The sequence below is a fragment of the Cryptomeria japonica genome, chromosome 9 (assembly GCF_030272615.1).
Source record: "Cryptomeria japonica chromosome 9, Sugi_1.0, whole genome shotgun sequence".
Taxonomy (NCBI): Eukaryota; Viridiplantae; Streptophyta; class Pinopsida; order Cupressales; family Cupressaceae; genus Cryptomeria; species Cryptomeria japonica.
Window position 1 is genome coordinate 158207844 of NC_081413.1, and position 18498 is coordinate 158226341.

At 38.9% G+C, this 18498-nt stretch overlaps 1 protein-coding gene across 1 annotated transcript in view; it reads left to right on the forward strand.

Moving 5' to 3' along the window:
- Window positions 1-18498, forward strand: part of LOC131059112 (uncharacterized) — a 116533-nt gene that overhangs the window by 55955 nt on the left and 42080 nt on the right. Inside the window, exons 5-6 of the mRNA XM_059211322.1 lie at window positions 14389-14481; window positions 14591-14663. Coding sequence (XP_059067305.1) covers window positions 14389-14481; window positions 14591-14663 — 166 coding nt within the window. The remainder of the gene's footprint in view (window positions 1-14388; window positions 14482-14590; window positions 14664-18498) is intronic.

Consider the following 18498-nt stretch of genomic DNA (forward strand, 5'->3'; position numbering starts at 1 on the left):
CCTTGAGCAAGAGTGGCAAAGCCCCTCCAGAAATCCAACTTGATGCTTGAGTGCAATGATGCTTCCAAATACCGTCCAAGGCATAAATGGCAATGCCCTTTCAAACTTCCGCCAAGGTAATTAAGTGGCAATGATCCTCCAAAAGGTCACCAACAGCAAATGTTGCAAGGAAGGGTTAAAATTCTGACTTAAGATATCAGCTTGCAAAGGTCATCAAAATTTCTGCCACCAAGCAATGATGGCAAAGCTATTCTCAAAAGCCGCCAAGGGTCCAAGTGGCAAAGTGCCCTTCAAATTCCGCCTCACACCAAATGTGGCAAAGGTGCTCAAAAAATCGGCCAAGTATGAAAAGTGCAAAGCTACACTACAAAGCAAAATGTCAAAATTCACGAGTAAAGTCGGCCTTCACCATAAAGGATAGGTCTTTTGCCCTAAAAGCGCCTATATAGGACTCAAAGCATTCATTTAATCAACAATTCACAGCAGGTTCTTCCTTCAACAGCGAATTTCATCAGCAAGGCAAAGAATCCAATCAATAACAGCAGCAAATCTGATTCAGGAAGCTTATCAACAGCAAATTTGATTACAACAACAGCAAATTCAGTCAGCATCAACATCAGATCTGATCCACAAGCAACTACTCCAATCGATAGTGACAAAGGAAGAAGCGAATTCATCAAGGAGACAACAAATTTGCTCAAACCAAGGAGCGATTTATTCTATAGATGCACTTATCAAACAGGCAAATCACATAAAATCAGAGATTATACCAAATTAAGGGGTTATATAGAAGGTATATATCATATGTGTTTGATGCTCCTTTGTTTGTTTTGCAGGAGGGAAGAGAGAAATCAAAGAACCGGGATTGGAGGAAGATTGGAACAATTGTTTAAAAGGACAAAATATCAACATCAAGGTCGAGATATAAGGAAGGTGTCTTCAAGAGGACTTCATAGGCTAACACAATCGTATCAAGGAAGGTGATTACACAAGAAATATTCACTTATACAAGGACATGATCCATAGCACTAGAATGTGAAGGAAAGATGACTTACATGATGAAGGAAAGTTTTACCAAAGTCAGTGCATTGAGGAGTTAACCCCAACCAGTTGCACCATTCATCAAATGTATCATAAACAAGGATGATCAATCAAGGTCATCACATAAAGATTATATCAAACATGATCAAGGAAGCGGATAGTTTCAGAAGAGTTAATCAAAGTTTGCTTCTCATCGTCATCACATTGAGCAAATTGGATAATGTTGAGTATCAAGAGATATTGCTCAACATTCCTTCATGGTGAATAATCAAGTCTACAAGCAGATTGAGGTGGTGTCCTAGTCATCATTCGACCAATCAGAAGAGACCTACATCAGCATGTCTAGATTTAGTGTGCCAGACTCACCCATGGGGGCACAAACTCCGATGTACCTACCCTCGTTATCTATTGGTAAAAAACTCAAGAAATGACGTGTCTAAATATTGTAATTATTTCATTGGCTAGAATTGAGTTTGTTGTAACAAACCCTAATTAGGGTTTCATTGTAAAATCTGGACCATTGATCTCAAATTGATCCTGTCCATTCATTGTAATGAGCTCTCTATAAAGCTCACGCTCTTCATTTGTAAAGGCTAATAGTTAACAGTGAATAGTTAATAGCAATAGAATAGTGTGTAGTCCAAGGATAGGTAGATTAAGAAGATAATTACAATAGAAGTTAGATTAGGAGAAGGCAAAGATTGTTGCCAAAACTTTGTTGTAAAAGACAATTCATTTCATTGAAGTTATGGTGAATTTGATTTGTTATTTCAACAATTTGCATGCTCTTTACTTCTCAATTAATTTTCATGTCTTTTAGATGAACGAAAGAACTTTGTGCATGATCAATGGTGAAAGTCACATATCTATACCACTAGCAATTTGCTGATTGTAAGTTTGCCTTGTGTGGTCAACTGGAATCCTTAAATGAGCTTAACTTCAATTGTTATTCACACTTTGTTATGCATCACCTTGATGGTATTCTTGTTGTTGGTAGTGATTTGAACATCATTTTACCTTCCTTAGAAGATCGCACCAAGCTTTGTGGAGTTGTTGCTTTGCATGTCAAAGCAGGGCTTAGTCGAGTTTCACCAAAGATTGTTCATCGTTCCTACATTCTTAGGATTAGAGTAGACCCCTCAAACCTTATGTCTTTTGCCATTTAATTTTTCAAATCAAGTAGTTAGGATCCGAGTTCTAGAAATTCAAGCATTCAATTATTCAACGTAAGTCCCCTTGTGATTTTGTAATATTCCCCTTAATTTTTTCAATTATTTTTTTCAGATTTGCAAGCAATACAAACACCCGTTAGGGTTATAACTAAAACCTCAAATCTTGTGGAAAGTAACCCTAACACCTTTTGATCACCGAGAGCCCAATTTGGGAGGGTGAGAGCATATAGTGCATAGGGGATCGTTAGATGTAAACTGAAAATTGCTTACAATATCTGGGCGGCAAGCCAACTCTTCCACTTTTCAGCAAGATATGGAGAATATTGAAGATCACTTGGGGGTATACCAGCCAAGGAGGATACAAGAAACTGAAGAACAATCACTCTACTGCTTATGCAGCGGGAGGATAGTGTTACAATATTCAAAATAGGCAGCTAAGCCAACCTTTTCCACTTATGCAGTGGGACTACAAGCAATAATCCAACAAATAGCTGTTAGTACTACTAACTAGCTTTACAATGCACATTATGGATTATCAATACATGAAATATCACTATCCCAAAGATAGGCGGCATAGCCAGCCTCTTCCACTTATGCAGTGGGACTAAGAAATAACAAAACTTTGCTGTTAGTACTACTAGCCAACATTACAAATCATATAGAATGAAGAATCAAGTGCTGATAACAAGTCCAACTGCTGCAACAATAATAGATATTCACTCCCCAACCAACTTATACTACTCACACCAAAAAGCTCTTCTAACACACACCTATGAAATTTTCAAATCAATAACATGTACAGAAAACATGCAGACCAGCAAGCTATGGACACCCCAAAATGCTCATAACTTCTCCAAATCAACTCCGAATCGCACAAAAACAGAAACAAATGAGAGATATAGCATTGACAACACAAATAGAACCTCAAACCTGCACCACAAACACCTCAAACAATCTGCACACAACCCGAGGCAGCCAAGGAAAGGGGATGACCCTGCTGGGAAGTTCGACTTGCTACATAAAATCCAAATCAGCTTTTTAAGATCCGCAAAATGGTGAGCTTTATTGCCCAAGGTATAGGAAGAGATGGAGCCGATACCCAAAACCACATGTCAAGCACACAAGGAGCCACGAGTGAAAAACACCTTCAGCACACACGAACCAGCAACATAAAAAACTCAAAAAACACTCCACACTTCTGTAAATGAAACACAAATCTGCATCTTTGTCCTTCAGTCGGCTCTCCTGAATGGAGACAGGTCTCAAGTGCGATTAGTTGCTATCTTTCAAGCAAGAAATCCAGCAAATGCTAGGAGGTATGCTTTCCCGGAAGCTTCAATGTAAAATTCGGCAGCACTTCGTTATATTTTCTTCATGGATCCAAATGAGAGGCCAAGCTCTCGTATTTATAAATTCTAAGATTCAAATTCATCTTCAAATGGCGCCCAAATTCTTAAACTCTCATTTGAATTTCATTTCAAGTCACCACATGACTTTGGCGTCCCCTTGTCTAGGCACAAGTTTGAACTTTTCCAAGGTGAACACTTTTGCACATAGAAAATCATTAAAACATGAAATATTCCTCTTCCTTTTTAACGCCAACTGACTTAGGAAAATAATAAGTATTTTAAGTGAAGGTATTTTCCTTAAGTCGATCCACACCCACAATTAAATATTAAACTTTAATATAAAGTATTAATATTTAAAAATTCACTTGTAAATCAATTACTGATAAGGCCAAATCGAACCATGAATTGTGGCACCGCAAACCATCAAACTGAACTGTGCCGGGGTTCAATACTAAACTGCTAAAAATGGAACTGCCAAATATGACACTTACTAAAAATAGTAAGTCCAAAATTCTCTTGGGAATAGAATGCATGTCATACCCCTCAAAGTAGGAAACCCTAATTTCTACTTCCAGTTAGCCTACGGGTCTCCAGAATAGGCTAATGGTCCACTGAAATTCTCCTCACTGAGAAGGGGACATTACAATCTGCCCTTCCCAAGATTGCTTGTCCACAAGCAATTGCAAGCCTAGATGTTGTAGAATCTCTTCACTCTCCCAAGTAGCATCCTCTGCAGGTAAGTTCCTCCACTTCACCAAGTACTCCCTGATTGTCCTTCTTCTCAAGGAGTGCTCTCTGAAATCAATAATCTCTTCAGGAATCAGCACCAACTGCCCTTCCTCATCCAAAGGAGGCAACTCTGAAGAAACCACAACATTGTATCCAAGCGCCTTCTTGAGGCGAGACATGTGGAAGACGTTATGAGCTTTGCTACTCTCTGGTAGCTCCAACTCGTAAGCCATTGCACCAACCTTCTTGGTGACTCTGAATGGCCCATAGAAATGTGGCTTGAGCTTCTCTGCTCCACTCTTTTTGAGAGTGGACTGTCTGAAAGGCTGAAATCTAAGGTAGACCATGTCTCCAACCTCAAATGAATGCTCTACACGCTGCTGATCAGCGTACAACTTCTACCGGTTCTGTGCAATTTGGAGGTTGTTCTTCAAAGCCTCCAAAATAGTCCGACATTGCTGCACCATATCCCTAGCTTGGGGGGCTCTGCTATCACTAAACATCAAATCAGCAAAGCTAGGGGCCTCGTAACCTTACAGTGCCATGAAAGGAGATATCCTAATGGACCTGTGATATGAGGAATTGTAGGAATATTCCCCAAGATGTAGCCATCTCACCCATGCCTTCTACTGTTCCGAAACATAATTTGTGAGATAGCCTTCCAACCATTTGTTTACAATCTCTATTTGTCCATCAGTCTGTGGGTGGTAGCTTGTGCTTGGAGTAAGCACTGTGCCACATAATCTGAAAATCTCCTGCCAAAAGGTGCTTAGGAATTTGCTGTCAAGAATCACTTACAATATTCTTGGACAACCCATATAATCTGAACACTTAACGGAAGAACACATCAGCCACTTGAGCTGCTGTAAATGAGCTAGTGATGGCGAAGAAATGAGCAAACTTGGTTAATCTATCCACCACCACGTAAATGCAATCCTTGCCATAAGCCTTTGGCAACCTGTTGTGACGTTTTCACACATCGCCCCATTGCAAATGGGGACCCTTGTTTTTTTTCTTTTTTTTGCTTTTTAGGGTTTGTCTTTTTAGGTTTTTAGGGTTTTGTCGGTTAGCCTTTGCATTTTGAGTGTCGCCCAGGGGATCACATGGATAAGCAAGTCCGGCTTGAGTGAGGTCCTGATCCTGAAATTTGGCTAAGTCTGGAATGTCCTGATCCTGAAATTTGACTAAGTCTGGAAACTGAAAAACCTCAAAAAACTAGATTTTGCAATATAACTCCTGGAGGTCTGAAACCACTCTCAAACATCCTGAAAGTATATATGGAATATAACTTAAAGTATAAGAAAGAAATGTCACTTATACTTAAATGTTATATTCCATAAAAGTTATCCTGATAGAGAGTTTGAAAAGTCAAATTTTGCTCCTGTCCTTCACTGAGGATCTAGAGCGAAATTCGCTCCTGTCCCTCCCAGGAGGACCAAGGCGAAGCGCTCCTGTCCCTCACCAAGGGACCAGGGCGATAATACTTATTTGAGCCATTCCTGACCTTGTTTGGACGAATTGAGACATCAAAGGCATGCTGAAGGACAAAATGAGCATGATAGAGCATCCAAACTTGATCAAAAGCAATGAAATGATGAAGTTTTTGCCTAGAAGGTCAAATTCGCTCCTGTCCCTCACTGAAGGACCAGAGCGATTTTCTTTATATGCACATTTTTAGACCTTTTTTGGACATTAACTTTTATTCATAGCATGAAGCAGGATGATATCTTCCCTAGCAAAGACATTTCATGGTGAAAAATGAAGCATTTGGGCCTGGAGGACAAAAATCGCTCCTGTCCCTCACTGAAGGACCGGAGCTTGAAATCCAAAATTGCCTTGTCCTTGAAAGATTTGAACGATTTCGCGAATTGAGAAGATCAAAGGAGATACATTTTATCAGTTGAATATAATTTGAAAGCGCAATCATGAGGAAAATTGACCCTAGAAGCAAAATCGCTCCTGTCCCTCTGCCAGGGACCAGGGCGAATTTAAGTGATAGCTCCCGTCCCTCTCTCAGGGACCAGAGCGATTTTCCTTATAAGACAGGTTTTGGGCGAAGATCAAGTAAGTGTTAAGTTTGAGGCAAGCAAAGGAGGCGTAACGAGTCCGTTGAAGATAATTTGAAGATTGTAAAAACGCCAAGTGAAGCCCATATTGTCCTAGGTGCTCCTGTCCCTCTCCCAGGGACCAGAGCGATTTCTTCCTTAGACAAATCTCTCGCTAAGATGAAGCAAATTACATGTCAAGGATGAGTGATGGGGAGCATAGCGGATCCATTGAAGGTGGTTTTAAAAGTTAGCAAAGCATGATTGAGCCTACAAGTGAAAGTTCGCTCCTGTCCCTTAGCCAGGGACCAGGGCGAAATCAAGGTTATTTAATATTCCCTCCAAGCTTAAATCACTCCAAGCTAAGACACAAAGGGGCAATGATGTTTGGAACGCCTCGAAGAGAAAGTAAAGTATCAAAGACCGCAAAGGTGATGGAAATGCCCAAATTCGCTCCTGTCCCTCTCCCTGGGACCAGAGCGAAATGTTCAAGTGTGTCCAAATTTAAGTTGCCACTCACATTTCAAGTGTTCAAAAGGGAGTAAGGAACATCATTTTACACCGTGAAGACAGTTGCAAGTTGATATAAACAAGGACGAGCACAAGGAACAAAGGTTCACTCCTGTCCCTCACCAAGGGACCAGGGCCATTTTCACTCAAATATCAAATTTGCGTTGTAAAGGACGAGTAAAGTATGCATGGAATGAATGGATAACATTGTTACTTGCCTTGCGATATAAATTGGTGATTAAAGAGACAAAGACCCAAGGAAAAAGGCAAGTTCGCTCTTGTCCCTCACCAAGGGACCAGGGCGAAAGTACTTTAAAGCACACTCCTTCCACAAAGGGACGAATTAAGCTCAAGATTCCCAATTAAAATGCTATTTTGGACGTCTAAGACAAGACTCTGAGCGTGAAAAACAAGAAAAACGAGGCCAGAATGAAGGAGCGCTCCTGTCCCTCTCCCAGGGACCAGAGCGATGTGGTTAGTGTCCCTTATTCCTCCCATGCTTAGGCGCCAATATTTTCGAATTACATTAAAATCCCAAATTCGATAAAAATGTGAAAGATTTAATTAAATTGGTATTTAAAAATAGCGCATGGACATTCAATAATTAATTTAAAGCCTTTAAAAAATCAAAGTTTTTAATTACAAAGGCATTTAATTAATTATTATTAAATTAAATTTTAAAAAAAGGGAGCGCTTGGGGTATTATTTTGCAAGGTTGGCCCCCTCTTTTATTAAATTTTATTTGTTTTTTGGGCCTATTTTCCAAGTCGGCCTAGGGGCAATTATCAAGATGAGCGCCTATATAGGAGGGGTGTGTTGAGCATGCTAATCCATCTTTCAATCATTTGTCCAAGTGTGATTTTGAAGGAGCAATAAAGGAGTGCGAAATCTGGTCCAAGAAGGAGTGCGAGTTGAAGGCTAGAGGTGGAGCGAATTTTCCTCAAGACGTTGAAGGCTAGAAGTGGTGAAGTTGATAGAAGAAGCACATTTTGAAGACTTCGATCCACATTTTGCCTAGCAAACTTGCTTAATTTTGCATCTTTTCTTAGATTTAGTCCTGAAGTGGAGGTATGGCGAGATTCTCCTTGTCTCAATTTTGAATTTTGAATTTTGAATTTCAAGTTGCTTAGTTAAATTTAGGAAATGATAATTCAAAGATTTATCATGAGGTTTCCTAAAACTTAAATCCTCTTTCTAGTTTATATTTCCATGTTGCAAAACATGTTACTAATTTTAAAATGTTGTGTAGGTATCAAGATGGCGGCTCCCAAATTTGAAGGATCCACAAGTCGGAAGACTCTCCTCAAGGATGGTCAAGCAAGGACAAGGGCGACCTCCTCCAGCCTAGCATCGACAAGGACGATTTTTTTTTGGACTAACGTCATCAAGGACGACCTCTTCCAATCTAGCATTCCAAGGCGAGGTACATCATCATCCTGCACATCAAGGACACAAGGGGTTAGAACAAGGGCTCGTTGAAGAAGCAAATAGTTCCAGATGAATTAATTAAAGCTAACTTCTCAACAACATCAAGTTGAATATTTACCAAGTTACAAGTGTCAGACGAGGTGGCATCCTAGTCATCACTTCTCCAGTCAGTGTGGTCCACCTCAGCATGTCCAGATTCAATGTACCTAACTCATGGAAGGTGGCACAAACTCCGATGTACCTACCTCGGCTATCCATTGGTCGATTTTTCTAGAGAGGACATGTGTCCAAGCAATACAATTTTATCATTGGTCAAGCATTAAATGTTATGTAATGGTTGTAACAAACCCTAATTAGGGTTTTCATTGTTGAATCTTGGCCATTGATCTCGAATTGATCTAAGCCATCGAATTTTATTGAGGGCACTATATAAGCCCTGGCATTTCATTTTGTAAAGGCAGTTAGAGAATTAGAAAATAGTTGGAAGCAGTTAGTAGATAGAGAGTAGTTAGAAGTTGATAGAATAGCAATTAGAGTAGAGTAGAGAGAGAAGGCAAAGATTGTTGCCAAGATGTCGTTGTAAAAGACTTGTAACTTCATTGAAGAAATGGTGAAATTTATGGGTCGATTCAACAATTTGCATGGTCTTTATACTTCTCATATTTGATTTCATGTTATTAGATGAATGGAAGAAATATGCTTGATTGATGGTGAAATTCGCATATCCATACTACTAGCAGTTTGTTGATTGCAGACTTGCCTTGTGTAGTCAACTGGAATCGTTCAGCTTAAGCTTAACTTCAATTGTCGCTTCTTCATTGATATGCATCAACCTGATGGTGTCTATGCCTGCAGTGATGATTTGAACATCATAAAGCTTCCCTTCGAAGATCGCACTAGCCTTGTGGAGATGGTCCTGCGATGTCAAAACAAGACCTAGTTAGAGTTTTATCAAAGATCAATCATTGCTCCTACATTCTTAGTATTAGGATTAGATCCTCTCTTCGCCCTCATCTTTTTTCCATTTTTCAAATCTAAGGCAGTAAGATCCTGTGTTCCAGCAATATTCAAAGGCAAATCAGAAGTTCAATCATCAAATGTAAGTCCCCTTGTGATTCCAGCAAATCACATCATACCACAGAGAGCTTATCCACACGTAGAGATCCTACATACAAGAACCTTGAAGTCATCCCGATTGATCCTTTTTGCGACATCTTCAGCATTCGGAGGCTTTACTCAAGAGAGGATAAGGTACCCTTTAGGTATTTTATTCTGTGTTTGATAGTGTACAAAATACACGTCAACACAACCCTGTGATGAAATCCATCGAAATACTTTCCCACTTCTGGTTGGGAATTGACAGAGGTTGCAACAAACCAACGGGTAGAGTGTGTTCATTTTTGTTCATCTGGTAAGTGTGACACTCCTTGATGTAGTTCAACACTTCATTTTTCATTCCCTTCCAAGAAAATCTTTCCCGGATCTGCCTATATGTCTTGAAAAAACCTTGATGACCAGCAAGGGGGATGCCATGAAAAGTCTGCATAATCTTCTTTTTGAGCTGAGATTTAGGTAGCGGAAAGATTCTACCCTTGTAGAGTATCAAACCATCAACCATCTTGTACCTTTCATCCTGAAAAGTACCTTCAAGAATGCTGGTTGCAAACTGATATTTGGCATAATCAACAAGCAGTAAGTCTTTCCAATCAGCAGTAAGCTCACACAAAGAGCTCAAATGGGGTCTTCTTGAAAGTGCATCAGCCACAATGTTGTTTTTGCCTTTGACAAACTCAATGTCAAAATCGTAAGCTTGTAGCTTATTCACCCATTTCTGTTGTCTTTCATTCAAATCCTTTTGATGCATAAAATGTTTGAGGCTATTATGATCAGTCTTGACAACAAATTTGCTGCCCACCAAGTACTGCCTGAACTTGGTTAATGCATGCATGATTGCAAGCATTTCTTTGTCATAGATGGAATATGTCTTATCAGCTCCTCTTAATTTTCTGCTCTCAAACACAATTAGATGCTTGTCTTGCATCAATACGGCACCAACACCTTCTCCAGATGCATCACACTGAAGCTCAAAAGGCTTGGAGAAATCAGATAGGGCCAAGACAGGGCATGTGCTCATAAGTTCTTTAAACTTGTCAAAAACTCCTTGTGCCTTTTCTGTCCACACAAAAGCTCCCTTCTTGGTAAGATCTGTGAGGGGGGCAGCCATCTGAGAATAACCCTTCACAAACCTACGATAGAAACCACATAAGCCCAAGAATCCCTTCAGATGAGTCAAATTCTTAGGTGGAGGTCAATCTACTATTGCCTCGATCTTCTCCAAATCAACCTTTACTCCTTTTGCACTGATGATATGGCCCAAGTAAAGCAGCTCCTTTATTCCAAAGTCACACTTAGATTCCTTTGCAAACAATGATTTAGACTCCAGAATGCTAAGAACTTCATCTAAGTGTTGCAAGTGCTCCTTCCATGACTTATTGAAAATGAGGATGTCATCAAAGAAGATAAGAATGAACTTCCTCAACTCTTTTGAAAGATCTTGTTGATGCATGATTGGAAGGTAGTAGGTGCATTAGTCAAGCCAAAGGTCATGACTAAAAACTCAAAATCTCCAAAGTGACATCTGAAGGTTGTCTTCTCAATGTTAGTTTTCCTCATTCTAATCTGATGATAGCCGGATCTAAGATCAATCTTTGAAAAGTAGACAACACCCTGTAGCTCATCAATCCTAGGAATAGGATACCGATTTTTGATGGTTTTCTGATTAAGAGCTCAGTAATCCACGCACATGCGCATGGTCCCATCCTTCTTCATCGCTAACACCACTGTTGAAGCAAATGGACTCTTACTTGGCCTAATGTACCCCATATCTAGAAGCTCTTTTATTTCTTTCTGTATTTCATCCTTCTGCTTCTTCGGATATCGGTAAGGAGTAGTAATGACCGGCTTAGCACCTTCTTCTAACTCAATGATATGCTCAGTCCCTCTTTTAGGAGGTCTTCCAGGGGGTGGATTTTCAAAGGCCTTACTCCTTTTGGTGATCAATGCTTGAATGTCAAGAGGATAGTGTCTTTTCTCATCTATGGGGCTGGATGGCATGATCATGCAATCCGCTGCCCACTCCACTTGATCATGCCGGATCAGCCGCTCCATCCTCTTCAATGAAACAATTTCGAGGATCTCCATTAGACATCCCTCTTAGCACCACTCTCTCTCCTTCGGACATAAACTTAAGCTCCATTGTTTGCAGATTTAAAGTGATCTCTCCAAGAGATCGCAACCACTGAATGCTAAGAACTGCATCATCCGTTCGTCCAATACTCATCACAGAGAAGTCATCCTTAACTTCATAGTTTCCCAACTTCAGAGACATGTTGGAAACCATTCAGTTGCAAGAGATAGTTGAACCATCAGCTACCATAACTTTGAATCCATCAACCTCTTCAGTTATTGGGCCTCTTTTTTCCACAATCCTTTCATCAATGAAATTGTGAGTCGCTCCAGTATCTATGAGGGTAATAACTCGGTGCTCTCCAAGCACTCCACGAACTCTGAATGACTCATTTTTATGAATGCTAGAGGGTTGAGCAACTACACCCCTATCTTCTTGGTCACTTTCAGGCCCTTCTGGAGCCTCTTCATATTCACTTCGTTCCGAATCAAGCTGCTGTTCTGAAATTTCAGGATCTGATCCATCAGCTAAATATGCCTCCATTTGACGAACATGACTCTTCCCATGGCATCTATGACCCGGGGCCCAAGGTTCTCTGCAGGAACAACACAAATTCTTCCTCCGGAGCTCTTGACGGAGCTCATCATCCATCCGGGATGGAAACTTCTTAGGCTGATTAGAAAATTTCTTCTTGTCCTTACGAAATGAGAAAGACTTTGACTGAAATTTGGACTTAGGGGCAGCCAACTCCATACTCCTAGACTTCTTGACAGCTTCATTAAGAGTGGGAGGATCAAATGCTTTCACCCACCCCTTCAATGGCTCCTCCAATCCTTCAATAAAGAAGACAACAAGTCTCTTCTCTATAATGTTTGGCACCATCACAGCTAATCTCTGGAAATCAGCAATGTAGGTGTCTAATGACCCTTGTTGTTTCAGCTGTGCAAGCTCACAAAACTTCACCTTTGGGTCCTTAGTATTGAACCTTTCAATGAGCTTGTTGGTGAACTCATTGTAGGTGACAATTGAGCTATGGCCAAGGGTGACCAACCCATGATACCACCACTCGTGAGAAGCTCCATCCAAGTGTAAGGTAGCGAACTTGATGGCATCTTCCTCTGGCATCGGTCTCAGAGACAAGCAATTATCTAGCTTCTGCACCCAAGCTCTAGCGGAACTCTTATCACTTCCATCAAAATGAGCTAGAGTCACCTTCCCAAGAGTTTGTTGATAGTCAACTTTCAAACATTGAATTGTTCTCTTGAACTAATGCTACCCCTTAGCCAACTTGGTAAATTAAATTTCTATTTCCCCCTTTTTGGATATTGTTAAATTACTTAGGCTAATAGATGAATTCCAATTTCTACCTGCTAAAAATTGTTTAATTTCCTCAACAACGAATCCTACAATTAAATTTAATGATATCTAATTTAGGTTCTGATTACCTACTAAATATTTATAGAGGGATCTATCTCCTCATTTCAGTCACTTGATAAAGATTCTGCACATGAACATCTTAAGCATTAATTGTCTTCTTATGAATACCACTCTTGGCCTTGATAAGAAATTTTTCTGCTACAGTGAAACTCATTTTTTGCATGAAAAAATTAGACAACATAATGCCTATCAATGCTTTTTTTTTTTTCAGTTATTTTAACTCTCATCAACCAAGTATTGCCATTTGAAGAACGCATCAATGCAATTAATGGCATATTTAAGGAACCTCCATTGTAAGTTTGTGGATTTTCCAAGGATACTTTCAGGGGGACACATAGATTCTTCGAAATGTCATCTGAAGTCTCCTGATGTGTGAGGACATCTTTATATGGGGTACAAGATGGGGCCACAATTCTGATATGAAGGATGATTGTTTGGGGTCAGAATCTGTGTATCTGGGTAACTGTGAATGCTTATTTTTTCTTTTAAAATCATACAAGTGAATTTGTATCTCAAAGTAACAAAGACTTTTTACAAGAACCAGTGCAGAGTATGCGGTTTTTGTTACAATATGATTAATAACATCTACAAACTGAAGCTGCAATTATTACGTTCAAGACTATAAATTTGAAGAATAAAGCAGGAATGTAATTCTGCCATAATGATCATCTAATGATGACCTTCATGTCCCTCACAATTTCTTGCATCATATGTAGGCCTTTTCAGAAACTCATGGTATTCAGTTTATTATTGCAGACACTTTTTCTCTTTGGCAGATTTATTTGTGCTAAATCAGGAGATAATGTCATGATTACAAAAATAATGTTTGATTATATTCATTTTGTATTGCTTTGTTTGAGTACAATATTTTGCATGTAAACTGCAGCTCATCAACAGTGGAATTGCATTCCTACAAATTTAGAACAAACCTATACTAGTGATAATTAAGTCTGCAAGCTAGCTATTGTACTTCTCCCTTCATCATGTGTGGAAAAGAGTGAATGTGTCAGCTTATTTATGCATGGGATAAAGTCTATATAATAATTATAAGAAAATATTAAAAAAACTATGTTTAATTGCAAAAAGGGAAACAATAATGTCACCCTGCCTACCCTCACATCCTCATGTTAATTTTAGACATTTTAATGTTCTAATATATTTGAACCAGTCAAATGACAACATAGTCTGAATCCAAAGTTATAGCTGAAAATTAAATTTGTTGACATTTAAAAACTGTTCTATATTCCAGTCAGTCCAAAAATTCCTTTTAATGAAGTTCTCATCCAAGACGTGGAAAAATGTGCACTTCCTCAAAAACTGCACATTTATATTATCATAGTTGGTGCTTTATATATGTTCACCTTGAAATTACCTGCACTCATATTTTGTTTTATTTTCATCTTCTTTTCAAAATGCTTTTTAAGTGGTATACTGAACCTATTATCATCAAGCAATATTCTACATTCTGTATTACTATAATTTGATTTCAGAACTTCCTAGTAGACATAAAGGGGCCCATGTTGGCTTTTCTACCAGTTCTTGCGTTTGAAGGTGGAACAAGAAGGAATATACCGAAGTTTGAGGTGAGCTATTTATATAATCTATTAGGTTGTTTCTTCTTTTGCAGTTTGAACATGCCCTATATTTGCTTCTTACATTTTACTAACAGCTTCTTTTGTTAATCTGAATCAGATTGGTGCCTTGGTCTATGTAAGGGTAGTAAAAGCTAATCGTGACATGAATCCAGAGCTTTCATGCACTGACGGTGAGCTCATTATCTTAACTCCTCTCCCAGCAAGTTATCCTTTTCCAATAATAGACATAGGGGTTCTGCTTGTTTATAAGTTGACTGTTGATTCAACATTTTTTCTCTGGAGGAAAGATAATTATAATATAGAAAAGATCATGGTATAAAAACTCCATTCAAGTGAGAAGACAGTTAGAAACAAGGGAGAGCTACATCATTGATTCTGATATCTAAGAGATACATAGAAGCTTTATAAGGAGTACTTCAGACATTTGTAGCAAAGATAAGACCGAAACACCTGGAGTGTATCAGTCCTTTTTTGGACATTGAACATTAGCCCCACCTTTTTTTTAAGAGAATCCTATTTGGATATCATGGATTTTTGCGGGCAAGGGGAGGAGAGAAGAAGTCATAGAGAGGATTTGGAGCAGACATTTGTAACAAAGATAAGACTGTAATGCCAGGAGTGTATCAGTCTTTTTTTGGATGTCAAACATTAGCCACTTTTTTTCTTAAGAGAACCCTATTTGGATATCATGGGTTTTTGGGGGCAAGGGGAGGACAGAAGGAGTCATAGAGAGGATTTAGGGCATAAAAAGCAGTTAAGTGTGCCAAAATATCTTCCTTGTTGTGGTGCAGTTGATTCTGCTGAGGGGTGGCTCCCATAGATCTGGGTTTGCATATCTGAAACTAACACTCTTTAGCTTGAGAGGTGGCTTCTGCGGGGCAACGGTGATACTGAGTGCACATATTCTGGGACTGGGTTGTTGAGTTTTATGACAAGTGACTGCAGAAAGTGTTCACTTTGCTTTTTCATTGTACAGAATCTATTCAATAACCTCAGTTCAACTCTGCAAATTGGAATAGTTTTACACAAGCTGTACATATTTAACCTGTGCTCGAGGCATTCTTGCATGATAGCTTGATGTTCATTTTGGTGTTGGATATGAGAAATAAGAAGGGAGATTTATAATCGAAGTAATGAAATATTGACACCTTTGTCGTCCATTTTTAGGCAACTCCATGTATGCTGTTATTGATGCTGCCATTTTAGCATTTTTCTCTTGAGCAGGGATGGGGGAGTATGTCTAATGGCATCCATACTCCCTATTGGTTTAAAGACAAGGAGAGGAAATGGGAAACACCTTTGAGGTAGTAATAGGGTTTTGAGCCATCAAATTGGCAATTTCATGACAGAATGATACATAGCTCTTTAAAGCAATCTGTTTTGCAGAAGCTTGTTTTAACAAATCCGTTGTACAATAAAATCTTGTGTTTTGCAGCAAAATCTGCGGATAAGCCAATTTACAGCAGGCTAGGGGAAAATGTGGAGCAATAGTACTCGACTTGGGAGGAGGTTTGGGTTGCTTGAAGGAGATTGTTCTGTGTTGTTGGGCCAGCAGTCAGTTCACTGCTCTCTACATCTTCATTGTGTAATGTCCGAATTTGATTATTTGGTACTGCTGGCTGGTACTTTTCACTGGGACTGCTGGTACGATTTTATTGCTGCTTGATAAACTTCTTCCTTTGTGCCTTATGTAAATTCTTAGTGGCTTAGTGGTGAGATAGAGACATCTACAATGTACAACAGGCTATCTCTCCTTTTATAACCTTTGAAATTCTTGTTTGCTGCATATTCATGAGAATTTACATGCCAATACTCAGAAGATAACATGGAAGGACCTTTTGAAATGATTACATGTTGGTCATGAATTTTTTAAGGATTTCTGACCCAAGGACGATTTCAAAATGTTGATATTTAAAACGTTCTCGCTTTAAGATTCTAGGAATGTTGGCACAAGGTCTCTAATTCGGGTGTCTTTGATGGGTTTTTTGGATTGTTATGAATTAAATTTTACAACTTGGAGAATGCATATTAATACAATAATAATTTCCATCACTTGAGGCAGATTCGTTACTGGCCATTAAGTCCCAATGCCACTTTATCCCAAGGGGTACAAGGTAATGCTTTTTATGAGAACAAAAATATTGTGAAGAATGATTTAAGTATCTAGCAATGTTCGTTAATTTTCACTACCGAATTTTCGATATTCCGACTTTCATCATAGATCCAATTTGTATGCACTCAGGGATAAAACTCCCTTGTCTGCAAAATTAAGGTAAGGACGAAAACCATTGCTTCTAGCATGGCAAGTCCATTTTAGGGGTTGCATGGTGTTATGGCCTTTTCACACATTGCCCCATTGCAAATGGAAACTCCCCCTTTTTTTTGCCTTTTGGTCATGTCGATTCCTAGAGTTAGGGTAGCTAGGGATCAATTTTGAGCTCCAAGCATGAAATTTGCCTTGAAGGTATGATCAAACCACCAAGTCTCCCAATTGCAAGTATAAATAGGTCTTAGGGTTTATGAGGTTGACAAGGTCAAGGATAAAAGTTTGATTTGTTCTCAAGGAAATCAAATTCCTACACTTCCTTGGATTTGAGCAAAAAAGATGAAATGGTTGCAAGATGATGCAAATTTTGTGATGACAAGTGAGAAATCCCTATGGACCAATTTTCTACTCCTGGGAAGAAGGTTGAATGAAATGAATTTGAGGAACGAATTTGTCCCTATGGAGATCAATTTTCCACTCCTAAGGGTTGAATTCAAGAAATTGATGTTGAAAATTCAGTTTGCCCCTATGAAAATCAAATTTCCACTATGCAATTGAAATAAGGATAATTTTGTACCTATGAGGGTTGATTTTCCATCCTCCCCATGAAAAATCATTTTTCCTAAGATGTGTTGAATCAAAAGTTGGGACAAAAGTAAGGAACAAAAAGTCCCTATACAGATCGATTTTCCACTCAGAGCATAAAGATCAACTTTCCTAAGGGGGATTACATCAAAAGTAAGGACTAAGGACAAAAGTTGGGACTAATTTGTCTTTATAGAGGTCAAATCTCCTTTGAGTAAAAATGTGCATGGATAGATCAAATTTCATAAAATTTCATAAGGACTAAATAGTCCCTATACCCATCGAATTTCCTTTCAGGGTTAAATTTGCAAAATTTGAACAAATTTATAGGGACAAATCAACTTGAAATAAGGATCAAATTGTCCCTATTCAAATCGGATTTCCACTCAAGCATAAATTGTGCAAAGATAAGTGAATTTTAGAAGGATTAAATTGTCCTTATGAGGATCGATTTTCCACCATTGCATTTGGTGGAAGAGTTAATAACAAGCGAAATTCAGAGATAAATTCCTATCAAATTCCAAACAAGGATCAATGAAATTAATGACTATTTCGCCCATATAAGAATTGGTTTTCCACTTCCCATTCGATGAAGGGAATCAAAGGCAATGAATTTCATAGGGACGAAATTGTCCTTATCTATATCGATTTCCCACCAAGGTGATTGGGTTTGAAACGAAATCTATCCCTACGCATTATAACTTTCCATCAAGAGATGTGAAGACAAGTGTGGATCAACAACAAACAAGGACAAGTTTGTCCCTATGAGGTGCGAATTCCTGCCCTCATACTTCAACATTCAAATTTTTTTAAAAAGATTCAAATCGCACCTTGTAAAATTTAATCCACAAGTCGGCTGGAAGAGGAAATTTTAAGGGTCATCATGTGAAAAGACACGAACTGGTTCACAAGCATATACAAGAGACCCAAGGAAATCAGTTCAACCATTCAAATTTCGAAATTGATTGTGATCCAAGGCAGAGCGAACTAATTACGAGCAGACCAGCGACTCTCAAGAAGACTTTTCAATTTTAAATCGCAGAAAAGAGGAGAAGGGGCTGATTGCAGATCAAAGCTCTCACCGCTTTCAAATAAGGATCTTCAAGACATCCTTTCAGATTTTAGCAATCAAGTTTGAGAATAGAATCGCAGAA